General features: G+C 41.6%; 1 protein-coding gene and 1 long non-coding RNA gene across 5 annotated transcripts in view; one reads left to right on the forward strand and one right to left on the reverse strand.

The window, feature by feature from the left end:
* Positions 1–6,650, forward strand: part of DENND2C (DENN domain containing 2C) — a 60,096-nt gene extending 53,446 nt beyond the window's left edge. For both annotated transcript variants that reach the window (XM_068269694.1, XM_068269693.1), the window contains exons 18-19: positions 796–882; positions 1,717–6,650. In XM_068269694.1, coding sequence (XP_068125795.1) covers positions 796–882; positions 1,717–1,748 — 119 coding nt within the window. In that variant the 3' untranslated portion in view covers positions 1,749–6,650. The remainder of the gene's footprint in view (positions 1–795; positions 883–1,716) is intronic.
* The window catches only part of LOC137546815 (uncharacterized), a 56,249-nt gene that overhangs the window by 27,546 nt on the left and 14,832 nt on the right, over positions 1–13,871 (reverse strand). For all 3 annotated transcript variants that reach the window (XR_011026380.1, XR_011026378.1, XR_011026379.1), the window contains exon 2: positions 11,372–11,432. This is a non-coding gene — a long non-coding RNA (uncharacterized lncRNA). The remainder of the gene's footprint in view (positions 1–11,371; positions 11,433–13,871) is intronic.

Raw genomic sequence — 13,871 nt, forward strand, 5'->3', positions numbered from 1 at the left:
ACCCATGACTCAAAAGATGTTGGGACAGGTAAGTATTTAACCCTGCAACGCCCACCCTCTGCCCTCATTAAGACAGAGCCTGTCATTTTGACCTTAAAGTTTACCCAGGGTGGAATATGCGCCATGATTTTGACACAGAGGCATATTAATATCATTGCATGCCTCTGTGTCCTTTCCTTACTTTTGTTGGTCCCCCCTGGCCACTGTATCCCCCCAGAAATTGCCGACAAGGAGATTGTTGGCATTTTGATACCAAAAGGCGCTTCTATTTCCTGAGAAGGACTCCTGTAGAACACCCTCTCAGGTGTTAGAAATGCCCCTTCATGCCTGTCCCACACCTTTCTTGCGTGCACAGTAAAAAAAAAAAAATATGCATGAGAGGAGCTACTGAGCATGCCCAGAGTTCAGGCCCTCTCGTGCACTGTTCTTGGGGATGTGCCATGACCCCAGAAATACGGAAAATGTTTTTTTTCCTTTTTAACTCAAGGACTAATAGAGCAATGGAGGGCGCCATGAAGTGGCACGTCTGGATCCAGAAGACGAGCTGCATCAGTACACATATAGAGTGTATATATATATATATATATATAGAGAGAGAGAGAGAGAGAGAGAGAGAGAGAGATACACCACCTCAGGTTCTCATTAAATACTCTTTAACAATATTAATACAGTAAATGTTTGTACTTCATTCCTGCTTGTGGTACAGAACTGTAGTACATGAATATGTGTATTTTGAAAACATTCTGATTTGTCATGATTTGGCTACATGCTAAACTTATTTTCTTTCTTATTCAGGACTTTTTGAGGTACGAGCTTGTGAATATCTGAAAACGCTTCCTGAGGCAGAACCCAGTGGAGTCAACAAATTTCTGAAAGGCTTAAGTAAGTCAGATCAAACACAGCAAATTATTCTTTGTCTCACAGGTCTTTATGGTTTGGGCAAACATAACTGTTCATTATACTAGTTCTCCGCTGAAGTGGTACATTGGTATTACCAGTATTCTCCATACTACTCTTCCCTTACAAGTAGCTTTAAAGGATACATGAGGCGAGAATATAAAGAAAAGTTTTACTCACCTGGGGCTTCTTCCAGCCCCTAGAAGTTTATCAGTGCCCACGCCGCAGTTATGTTCTTCTCAAGGCCAACAGCTACACTGTCTATAAGACTGTGACTAGCATTTGGGTCGGGAGAAGATCCTGACCCAGCCATGGATTGCTATCTTACAGAGGGCGTAGCAGCCGGCCTAGAGAACAGCAGAACTGTTGCATGGGCACCGATAGACTTCTAGGGGTTTGTAGAAGCCCCAGGTGAGTAAAACTTTTCTATATTTTCTTGTCTCATGTATCCTTTATCATTGAGAAATCTAGAAGTCAGAATAAGGAATGTACATAGTAGTTAGCAGACATGGGTATTTTAGTAATACTTTTACAGACCGTTCTAAATCTTTGGCAGGTATTGAGAGCAAATTTACTTCCATTTACCACAAATTGCTACTGGAATGCAATACAGTAATTGATAGTTTAAACTAGAAACTGTTTTTTTAAAGAGCGGTAAGAGACACTGTAATGTATTTTGGCATTACTGGTCCCACATCAGCAGTGATTTATTGGTTAACGGTGGCTGAAAGAAACCATGTGAAAAATACAACGTACACATTGAGTATTTTCAGATGTTTTACATGTTGTTGATAGCAACCTCTCTGTCTTTAATTTCAGGTAATAAAATGAAGTTTCTTCAAAAGAAATAACATATTTGATATGGATTTACTGGAAAGCTGTGGCTACTTAATCATCTCACTGAGGTTAAACCTTCACGCCTGGATGAAGCACAAGGGCTGAAAGGAAGCCTTGCCTTTATCTGCTCCTAGGCCTTCACCGGAGTAACTGTTGGGAAAGAATGTGAGGAGCCTGAAGATGCATATCCTGCAATCCAAGTGCCTTATTCAGTATATCACTATGGACAGCATTAAATTGTCCCTTGTGGCAATTTTAAAAAGAGACATTCTAAATAGTGATTCTGAAAAACTGCTTGATGTGGAATACTTAACTTCTCTCTCATGCCAAAACTGTGAAGGCTTGGGAACTTTTCTCCCACATCACAAATATGCTGCTGTTTCTTGGCCTGATGGTATAGCCATCATAGAAGCTATTTGTAGTTCTGATCCAGCTGCACGCAACGTACTTCCAGCATCCACCAGTGTTACTTCTGCAGCAAACAGGCACCGTTACTGAAGAAGAATGCTCAATTAGCTGCCTTTGGTTCAGAATTGCTTCAGCTCTGCATATGGACATTCAGAATGATTTCAGAACAGATATAAAAGGAGGGCATCTGGAAAGCGTATCATTATCATCAGCATCATGAATTTACGTGTAAATAATAGAGTTAACTCGATTTAACTATCGGAGAAGAAAAAAAATTGTACATTGTAGAGTTCAGCCTCCTTGTTTGTATATATTGTATGTAGTGGATTTCTACAAAACCACCTTCGCATTTACATATTTACATCTGTTACATTAACTGTGAATTGTATGATAACCCACACAGTTCTGTACAAAGTAATGTGTGTGAAGTCATGCATGGGGGCGCCCTACTGTTCAGTACATAGAGGCTGTCTTCAGAAATTACTGTAAAATACTGGCATTTTAGAGATGCACTTTATTTAGTATTGTTAGAGTGGGAAGACGCGCTCCTTGTGGAGCACCTGTTTTGCCCTGCATTTATTTATTTAGGTAAGTTACTGTAGTTTGGGCAGAGCATGGTATAGAGTTGCCACAGAAGCAACTGGGCTTATTATTAAAATGTATTTTTTTTCAGGTAATACACAAATAGGTATGCTGAGGGTACAGTGTTTCTGATAACTGATAGTAATCAGAACCTCTTATTTAGCACTTACTTTCAGCAACTAAGACATCACCTGTCGCAGTACCTACAAAACAGTCACAATTTCAGTCATATCTGCTTATGGTGTGCTCACTATAGGGCGCGTGGCATAGCAATAGTTTTACAAGATTTTTATTTTTTTTATGTAACTTAAGTGACTTATCTTAATCATGGGGCTTAATTTACTAACGTACACAGGGCTGAAGCCATTATAGAAGAACATGAGTAACTTTGAAAACTTATTAAAAAGTCTGAATTGTACTGTAATAAAGAAATTGCATGCAAGACTGTAGGGATATACCAAAGGCTTTCTCCATTAGAGATACTGTACAACATATTGGGACATTTTACTATATAGATTTTTTGTGAGAGAGTACACTCCTCAAATTTGAGGCCTTCTCACTCCCTACAAGACACATAAGTATTCCAATCATTATAAATATCTGGCCCGTTCCATTGGCTTTTCGCATGTTCTGCTGCAGGAGACTACATTTGAAGCACCTTAGCTTGACAATCATTTACTTTACTTGCTAATGGGTATCCTACCTCAGAATCACCAGGATGGCTAAGCACAGTACATGAGATGTGTTACTGCAACTCTGACTCTTTATAGGAAAAGGAGAAAGCCCCTAAAAGCTAAAAATCAGTGATGTGCAGAGCACCTTAATCTGGCTTCTGGGGTGGAGTGTTTGTCTCTAGAACTTGAACAGACATACTCCTGATCTCTGACACACCTGCAGGCATCTGCACACACTGGCCAGTAAGAGTTTATTCCAGTCATACTAGCAAGTCATGCTAGCAATTTTGAGATGAGCAAAATGAAGGTATTTTATTTTGCTTATTTTTTTCACCAAAATGGGTAATATTTTCCTATATGATTTTTGAGCAGACATTTTGAATCCCCTTACAGCCTCATCCCCATTTGTGAGTTCCTGATCGGCTGCACAGAGTATGCGATCTACAAGGACATCGAAAGTGTATAAACTGCACTGTCTGATGTTTCCACCCATGCCTTGCGATTTAGCGCAGAATTGCAACCCAGTGTGATTACATTAAATGAAGTGCAGCACAATCACATTGCTGAGAATTGCATAGAAATGCAAGTGTTAAGCGTTGCAATAGCATCCTGCATTGCACACAGCACAAAAGCGGGGAAAAGGCTGTAGTATTCCACAAAGCTCCTCCTTACTAGGATCCCACAGTCAGGCTTCTGACTTTGAACGTTACCTTAATGGAAATAAAAAATAAATTGGCTAAATTTCTTTTGGGTGGGTTTTTTTTTTGACTGAAATAGCAGTGTTGCTGCAAAAGTTTGTGTGGAAATCCAGCTCAGCTCTACTCACAAAGCAAGGTGGTGGTCATTGAGATTCTAGTAATTCGACATTGCATTCAGATTGTATTCAGCTTGAAACTGGGCCAATCCAAATCAGCACAAATGTACAGTATTTGATTGGCCAAGTTCCAAGCTGCACACAATCTGCATTAGAATTATTAGCATATGATTGACTATCTCCGTTTACAAGTAGGCTGAGCAGTGTGTTTGGATACAACAGACCTACCTTCATAGAAATGGCCTTTCCTGACGGTAGTTTATTCAGCATATGGCCATTTTACATCTAAAGCTATTAGAGTGGTCTATCTGGAGGACCAGCCTCTATACCAGACTGTACCTAATACACTGACTAGGATCTGCCTGAATGTTTAATGAAGTACTGTCCTCAAACTGTCTACTGTGGATGGATGTGCATTTGTACATAATGTGAATGGGTTTTTATATCGGTAAGTGTTCATTTGTAAAATTGTATAGATTTACAACTGTTTAATTATAAAATGTTTACATATATATTTTCCCCAGTAATATCAGTAAGCATCCTAATAAAATGCAACTGACTTATAAGAAGAAACCTGTTTTCTATGCTAGCATTCTGACTACTGCCCAGAAAGAAGTTCAGTTTGAAGTAAATTTTACTGTAGACCAGGGGTGTCAAAATCAAATGGGCCAAAATTTAACTCTGGGACTAAGTCGCGGGCCAACCTCAGTGTGTAGTGGCCACCTCTCTCCCTTATAAAGTTCCCTGGTGTCTTATAGCTCCCCTCCATCCCATATACAATTCCCAGATGTTTAGTGTGCCTCCCTCCCCTATACAGTTTCCTGGTGTTTAGTGGGCCCCTCCTTCATCTATACAGTTCCCTGGTGTCTAGTGGCTCCCTTCCTTCTCCTATACAGTTCCCTGGTATCTAGTGCTGTCCCCCTCCCCATATGGCTTCCCTGATGATCTAGGGCTTACCTCTAATATAGCTTCTCTGGTTGTCTAGAGTGTGCCAAACATAATGCAAAATGGGAAAACCACCTGGGGGCCAAATCTGATGGCTCCAAGGGCCAGATTCCGCCCACGGGCCGGAGTTTGACATGTATGCTATAGACAAAGATTAGTAATGTGAAAAGATATGCAGCATAATTTACAACATTTTGTTAAAGAAGTTAAAGGAAACCTGAAGTGAAAGTGATATGAAGGCTGCCATATTTATTTCCTTTTTAACACTCCCAACTAACTGGCTGCTTGCCAAGCTAATCTTCTGACCTCCAGTACATCTAAATCAGATACCTGAAAAACATGCAGTCAGTGAAGACAGACTTGAGTCAGAAATGGATCTGTGCTCATATTGCAGGAACCATAAATAGACAACAGTGTTCTCCCCAAAAATTGTTTACCAGCTGGGTGGCATGAAAAACTAGCCGGGTGGGGTGCAGGGTGGAAATGCAAGGCTGGTGCAATTCTGCTTACAGCGTAGGAGGAGGAGGCGAGCCGTAGACAGCCGGGTGCTCACCAAAATTAGCTGGGTGGAGCACCTGGCTAAAAGAGCATGGGGAGAACACTGGACAAAGGTACAAGTGCTGAAGGGGTTGCTCCCTGTAAACATTATTTTGATGCATGGGTTTGCTTTACCAGAACTCCAGTGTGCATCCAGTTAAGGTTTTCCTGCATTAAATGTCTGCTTCCTTTCCTGAAGCACTGGGTAGTATAAGGACAAGTCCTCACTTTTGATGAAATCTTGTTGGCGTGAACTGGCGCTAAACCATCTACTGGCATTTTTCTTTGGGAAAACTAATATCCTCAGTTTCAGCAACATTCGTGATTTTTATTATGCACTGCATTGCATTTTGCTGTGGTTGTGAATTATAGAGTGCTGAGGATTGATCTTGGCAAGGCCAAACTTGTTCTGGCTTGGGGACTGAAAGTATTGGCGGCTGAGGCTTAGAACAACTGGGCAGGCATGTAGAGTGTTTTAAGGGAACAAAGGTAGTGGCCTCCATATTCCTCTCCTACAAGATTCCTGTAAATGTAGATATATTTTGTGCAGTTTAAGGTGCTGCTGATTAAACTGTAATTTGAGCTATTTGGAATTCCAATACAAAAGATGAAGCCAGAGCAGCTGTGTGCTTACAGTACCTACATTTATATGGATCTTCCCTTGCATGCTTCACCTTATAAAGCAGACTGATAGACATGTGATGCATGCCAGGCTGCTCCATGGCTCACAGCGATCTCCTCCTCTCTTTCACCCACTTGTAGGTATGTATGTTAGCAGAAAACAGGTCACTGAAGTCAGTTGCTCTCACATTTAGCTCACATTGAGCGTATATGTAAGATAATGTACAATGGATACATGCTTTTATTAATAACTTTTCTAGATAGTTATGCAATGCTTTATTAGGACCTGTATACGTTCTATTCTATACTGGTAAAAAATAAAGTATTTCAAAATATGTTTTGTCCTGTTTTTTTAATTGATTGATCTCCAGGCGACACCTTATAAACCTATGTTATGTAAACTGAAATAGCTCTGCAGTCATGATGGTGATTCTTTTATTGTCATGTGAAGCTGTGATGGATATATGGCTTAGAAATGAGTTGGGACGAGTGTGTTTGTCTGAAACTTGCAGTGCTGACTCCATTGATAACTAGGTAGAACAGCTAGATGTCCCAGCAAGTCCTGTAACCTCACAGCTTCAGGCCCCTTTCACACTGGCGCACTGCGTTACCCTGTTTTGCTGCAGGGTAACGCTACACCATAGAAAGTCTACAGGGCATTTCATACCTGCGTGGTGTGATGGAAGTCTCCAATTTCAGGTGACGACGACGCAGAAGAAACAGCGTGCTAGTGACCAGCATGCGCAGTGAGGTGCAGCAAACCGGAAGTCATGTAAGTCTATGGCGGCGCAGGGGGACAGTGGACTGGAGACACGCAGGAGAACAGTGGAGACATGCAGGGCGACGGAAGAGTAATGGGGGACAGAAGCATCCAGGGACACATTCAGACCATAAGAAGCACTGACTTTTCCTCCACACTTTTGGGAGAGAAAAAATGTGTCTTATGGTCTGAAAAATATGGCAATCATTCCTTTAATGCAAGAAGAGATTCCCCACTCTTGAGCTGATACATGCTTGGACAATCCCAACAACATATTCAGCTCCCACGAGCACTGTAGTGAAACTGTCAGATGCTTCCACGAGGAAAGATATCGTAGCAGATAAAGGAACCCCTCCAGTTTCAGACAGGCACAGCAGAGGACAGCCTCTGCATTCAGAACAATTGATGAATAGCCGGGTACTATGCTGCAGTGAAGGTACTTTCATCAGCTGTTCTGAATGCAGAGGCTGTTGTTACTCTCAATGTAAGATGATAATTTAAAGTCTGTGTACACAGCAGCCATGATAGTGTGACCTATAATCTAAGTCATTCAGCTTTAACAAAAGAAAATTAATTATCTTTTGAACTTTTTAGCACTATCCTGTTATTAGCAGCAGTGGCGTAGCAATAGGGGGTGTAGAGGTTGCGACCACACTGGGGCCCTTAGGCCAGAGGAGCCCTCCCTCAACTGCACTATTAGCTCTTTATTGGTCCTATGCTGGTAATAATTACTTCTATAAATGCATTAAATAGTAGTAATCATTAACAACCTGTTCCTCATCCCCTTCTTGAACATCTGATAGTGTGGTTGCCCTTGGCAGGTTTTGGTGCGGCGTATCAATTGTTATGTATAGAGTGCTTGGGGGACAATTTAAAACTTGTACCGGGGCCAAAACCACTGATTAGCACTGTTTGTTACAGAATACCCAAGCCAAAGTGCTTTGTTAGAATGGTGGTGATTGTGATGCATACCGCTCCACCCGATTGCTCCCGTGCCCCTCCATTCCACTGCAAAAGGCCCTGTTGGCGGCTGCGACTTGGCCGAGTCACCAATTTTAAACTGGAGATACTTGGCTGCATATACAGAGTATGTTCCATCCACCTCTTTGTGAATGCACTCCACAAGCTCTGCCTTCTCGAAGTGCAGGTGCCCCCATCCAGACCGCAGTACAAGGGGGGTGGGTCGGACATTCTGTGCGTGCGCAGTGGAGTACCTCCTGGTTAAAGTTCAGTGTCTCGGTCAAGTTGGAGCCACTAAGAGGACCTTATACAGCAAAACGGAGGGGCACGGGGTGATCAGGAAGAGCGGTAAGCATCAGTACGCATGCCCACGCATCACAGTAGCCACCATTTTAACAACACTTCAGCTCGGGTATCCTTTAAGCCTGACACAAGTCTATTTGTTTTTTAGGAGAGCTGCCTTGCACCTCTAATTTGCACATATGCATAGCACTGGTTTTGTTAATCCAGTACATACATCTAATTTTAGGTCAATTTGACCACTTCCATATCGTATGAGAGCTTACCCACACAAACTGTTCATAGTATTCAAAATCTGTCGGCCCTCGTACTACATGAAAGTAGTGTGTGGCTAACAGTGCGTACACACATCCAATTTTGATTGGCCAACTTTACCACTTCCCTGTAGTATCAGAGTGCTATAGGTAGTAACAGAAAGGAAACAAGAGCCATCTCTGACCTTTTTTGATTAAATCTGCTTTTACCTGTTTTTGAGCTGTTTCTACCTCACAGACATTTATGTGCTGATTCCCCGGGGCCTTTCTCATTGGGAAGAGTCAGGAATAGAGACACTGGACTCCTCTGGATAGAGATCTATTAGTTTCTGCTGCTTAGCCAGCAGGTGGATTTCCTCAGCTTTTCCACATCCCAGTCCTAAATCAAAATTATGATCTCAACCCATTCATGGAAAATTATGTATGTATGTTCTGTTATCTGCTCTTTATATGTTTTCTATGTTTGCAGGTTAGGCTACCATCCAGTATCCCTGCACATCGTTATTGTAAAGTGGGGAGCCGTGCAGTCTTTTTATATGCTATTAGATACATCTGTGTTGTTTCACCAATAAGATATATTTGGTTACGAAGCAACTAAAATAAGCAATACGTAGACTTTTCCTGGTTGCACGTAATATGCAATGGGAGGTAGCTGTGGGGGTTGAAACTCGTAACGTGGCTGTGTGGTAGCCATGGTCACGCAGACTCATCTCTTAGGGCCTTTTCACACTACAGGCAGCGGTAAAAGGCTAAAACGCTGCGTGTTTTGAAGGCATTTTAACGCCAACACATTACTATCAATTGTAATAAATAATTAAGCGCTTTGAGTCCTATGGGAGAAAAGCGCTATAGAAATGTTATTGTATTGTATTGTAATGAGAAACGCCGCGGTCAGCCCTACAAAAGCTCCTGGGAGCCTCAAAACGCAACGCTCCAAAACGCAGCATTAAGTGTGAAAGGTAAAATGAAAGTCCATGGACTTTCATTTTACCTTGGAAAACGCCAACTATGGCCGTGGCTTTAAAACGCCGAAAAAGCCCTCTAGTTTGAAAAGGCTCTTATGGGTAGGAAATAGTTTTTAACTGGCAAAGTTTTTCTATTTATGTATACTTGATGTGTAAACATATATCTTTGTTACATATTGTCTGCATAAATATTCAAGATTATTGCTTTCTATTTTTATATTGTTAATTGAAGAACATGTATCACTGCACCTCTTGATCGCTCAAAATGTCAAGATAGAGATGTCAAAGTGGTGCCGCCCTTGCTCCCCAACATGGCCACTCCCACCTCACATTAGGAGGGGTAAGAATGAAACCTGCTTACAGGATAAGGCCACGCTAGCTGCACGCATGTGTGCTACTAGGAGGGCTACAAAAAGTAGAGGACATCCGTGTATATTTCAGTATAATAACAAAACAGCTGTTGAGATTCTCCAACTTAGGTAAATAATCCTCTAAACCTTGCTATGGCATATTATATAGTAGTATACCTGGTTTTACTATCAGGAATGGTAAAATAATGTGATTAAATTAATTGTGGGATGGATTAATAGCATGTACAGTATATAGCAAATACACATTCTAAACCATATGTACAGTGTATATGCAATTATAATGGAGTATCTCTGTTACCATTTCCCTACCCAGCAGGTATCTACCGTATAATGTTAGAACAGCTCCACATTCAGCATGCTCTTTGCTCATCCCCCTAAATTCATTTGCACGATAACATTTTCCATGCGCTGTCATTAAAGGATATCTTAGTCCTAAAAATATGGCAAAAATGACGCCCTGTGTGTCTATGGGGTGTAGTGCAGAGGCTTACCGCACTTCACTTGCCCTGGCGTCAGCCTCCATTTCCCTGCAAAGCACCCCGTTCCGAAGTCCTGCTCGGCGGTGTCGGCACATGTGAAGTATGTCCACGGGAGTACGTGCGCACTGGACTTAAAGTGAACCTCCGGACTAAAAAGCTACTCAGCAGAACTGAAAAGGCTTGGTGTTTCTTTAACAGTTTCACAGCATCAGAACTTTGTTTTTCTTACCAAAGCATCATTTTTAGCTGCATTTTTAGCTAAGCTCCACCCATCAAAAAAACTGCCCGGGCTTTTTTTTCCTGATGCTGTGCAAAGCATGATGGGATTTTCTATGTTGTTGTTCACGTTGCCTAGCAACTGGGAGGGGTGATCAGCACACAGGACAGTTGGAACTGTGTCTCATGCTCACTGTCACCTCCTTTCAACCAAAAAGATGGCTGCCCTCATGAAGTCACAAACATTTGCCTGTTCTTTTTTAAACAGGGTGGGTAAGAGATTATATTACCTATCTATTTTAATTAACATAGCTAATGTAACTTAATGACAGTATGTTTGTTTAGGCTGAAGTTCATCTTTAAGGTCATCGGGGAACATGGTCACAAGGTGCCCAAGCAGACATACTGCACATGCGCAGTGTAGTATGTCCGGATCAGAGGGCACTTGCGCTGGGTACGTCTTCCCGAGGGAGTGCACGCATACTCCTGCGGACATATTGCGCAAAAATGGAGGCTGATGGCGGGGGGCCAGGGAGGTGCAGTAAGCTTGTGCACTACTCCCCATACACACACAGTTACTGAGTTATACTTTTGCCACTTGGTCAAATGTGTATTAAAGGAAAAGGAAAAAAGACTGTATTAGACAACAATTCAATAACACAACAGAATATTGGCCAGCGCCACAGAATATGGCACTTTATAAATCAATAATAATAACAATGGAAAGTGCAAAAGCCACCCAGAAACTTACCTACATCATGGAAACTAGACTTCAGCCCAAGCAGCACACGTAAATTGTCCAATATCGCCACCTTGTGTTCAGAAAAAAATACAGAGAAAATTTGATTATTTTTTTGTTTGCAGGGCCATTTCTCAGATCCTTTGCTTATCTTTTTCATGTGGAATGATAAATTAACATTACCGACTGCATGAAGTTATAAAGCATCAATAGATACAATTAGTTAAACTGAGAAATGTTGCCCTTTAGTCCTTCTGCAAGTTTTGTTTTGCTGCCACAAAAAATGTATTTGTGAAGTAAAGGTCATTAAGTACTATTATAGTGCCCATACATGGTAAATTTTTTTCATCCAATCTTACCATTTCTATGTAGTATAAGGGTAAATTAAGTGAATATACTGAAAGGATAATTTAGGCAGTTCCATTAGATTACATAGAAATGGTAAGATTGAATGAAAAAAATTGTACCATGTATGGGCACCATTAGACAATTTGAATAGCTTAAATGTTAAATTTAAAGAAAATCTTATATTTAGTGAATATGGACTAGTCCATCTCCTCATTGGAGATTCTCAGTATTACCTTTATCATGTACAAAAGCACTCTCTGTAAAGGATCCATACAAAGATCCCATCCAACTTCCCTACTCATTTGCACACTATTTTGGTATCTAGACTGAGCAACTGCCATTCCGTAAGTGCTTTTTGTAAATAAATAACTCAGAATCCCCAATGAGGAGACTGACTAGTCTAAAATCTGACAGATCTGTCAGATTTTCATTACCAACCTACTGCGCCTAAACTACATGTCCCGTAGCAGCAATGTAATGCTGCGCAAGGCACGTAAGGATAATTTGGGGCTCTGGCTTGCCGGACCCCGAATTACATCTCCCTCTAGTGACGCGTAAATAGGAAAAAAGTAATTTATACTGCATTTTACTCTAAGAAACATACTTTGATACGTATTTTAAATGTTGAATTTTTTCACAATAGTAGTCCTTTAAAATTGGTTTTCTCAAAAACGAAAGTCTTTTTAAATTTGTTTTATGCTTCCAACATTGGGCCTGACATATGGCACTATAGATTTCAATGCTAAATGTTCCTTGTGGCAAATTTTGGCATCAGAGTTGCAAAGAATTTGCATGAATCAGCTGATTCCCTGTGAATCTGACTGACTAACCTATGAATTTTTCCTGCTCATCCCTAATGGTAAGAATGTTTTTATCCCCAAATCTCTATGTAGGTGTGCTTTTCTTTATTTCTGTATCAGTTCTTCAGTGATTTGTGTTGGTGTGATCTGTGTAACCTCCTGCATAACAATAGCACCCCCCCAGATCCCCACAACTGCTAGGGGCTGCCTGCTCTTCCCCCATGGCATATTTTTCTCTTCTGCAAAGTAACACAGCAAAGCGTTGTTTACCTGTTTCAAACACTGGATTGTTTTTCTTCTGCTCTTCCTTGCAGCCGTGCATGCTATTCTGCATACCTGCCCCTGGCTCCTAATGCATGTCACATGCCAAGCTTAGGGAGGCGGAGGCAAATATGCAGCATAGCAAGCGTGACTGCAGACCCAACCCAGTGCTGGAGCAAGTAAATATTTTCCTGCACTATCCTGCAAAGTTGGGATAAGAAACCCAGGGAGATCTCAGGTGCCACTTGTGTTAAGAGGGGTGTTTTATTGGCCGCATTTTTATATTGTGGGAGGAGTACATCACTGGCCACACTTGCTGGGGTTAGGGGGTGTGTGAAGGAGGGGAAGTGCACTGGCTTAAAGAGACTTCGAAGTCTCCTTTTTTACCTTATTTTGTCATAAAATCCTCTTCAGCATTAATGCCCAAGTAGAATCACCGCATCCCTGCGGTAGATCAGTGATTTATTAGTAAGAAATAGACCTGCAAAGTTCCAGGTCACAGATTATGCTGCCCTGGAGAGGCAGAGCTTTGAGCTGTAGCTCTGCTTCTCTGCAATCAATCTCCGCCTCCTCCCTGCCCCTCTCAGTAAAAGAAGAAGACTTGGCGGAGAGAGGCGGCGATCGGCAGAGATTGACTGTGTAGGAGGCAGAGCTACAGCGTAAAGCTCTGCCTCTTCAAAGAAGTAAAGCCCTGCGAGCCCTGGAGCTTTGCAGGGCTATTTCACACTAATAAATCACTCATCTGCCGCGGGGATGCAGCGGATACACTTGGGAATTAATGCTGAAGAGGATTGTTTAACAAAATAAGGTAAAAAAAAAAAGAGACTTCAGAGTCTCTTTGTAGAGACTCCGTAACAAAAATTGCATCCAGTTTTTTATCATCCTACAAGTTCAAAAAGCTATTCTAATGTGTTCTTGCTTACTGCAGCACTTTATACTATCACTGTCTCTGTAATAAATCAATGTATCTTTCCCCTGTCAGACTTGTCGGCCTGTGTCTGGAAGGCTGCCAAGTTCTTCAGTGTTGTGGTTCTGCTATGAACTCCCCCTTCCAGTCCCCTCTATGCACACTGCCTGTGTGTTATTTAGGATTAGAGCAGCTT

The sequence above is a fragment of the Hyperolius riggenbachi genome, chromosome 2, assembly GCF_040937935.1.
Source record: "Hyperolius riggenbachi isolate aHypRig1 chromosome 2, aHypRig1.pri, whole genome shotgun sequence".
Lineage (NCBI taxonomy): Eukaryota > Metazoa > Chordata > Amphibia > Anura > Hyperoliidae > Hyperolius > Hyperolius riggenbachi.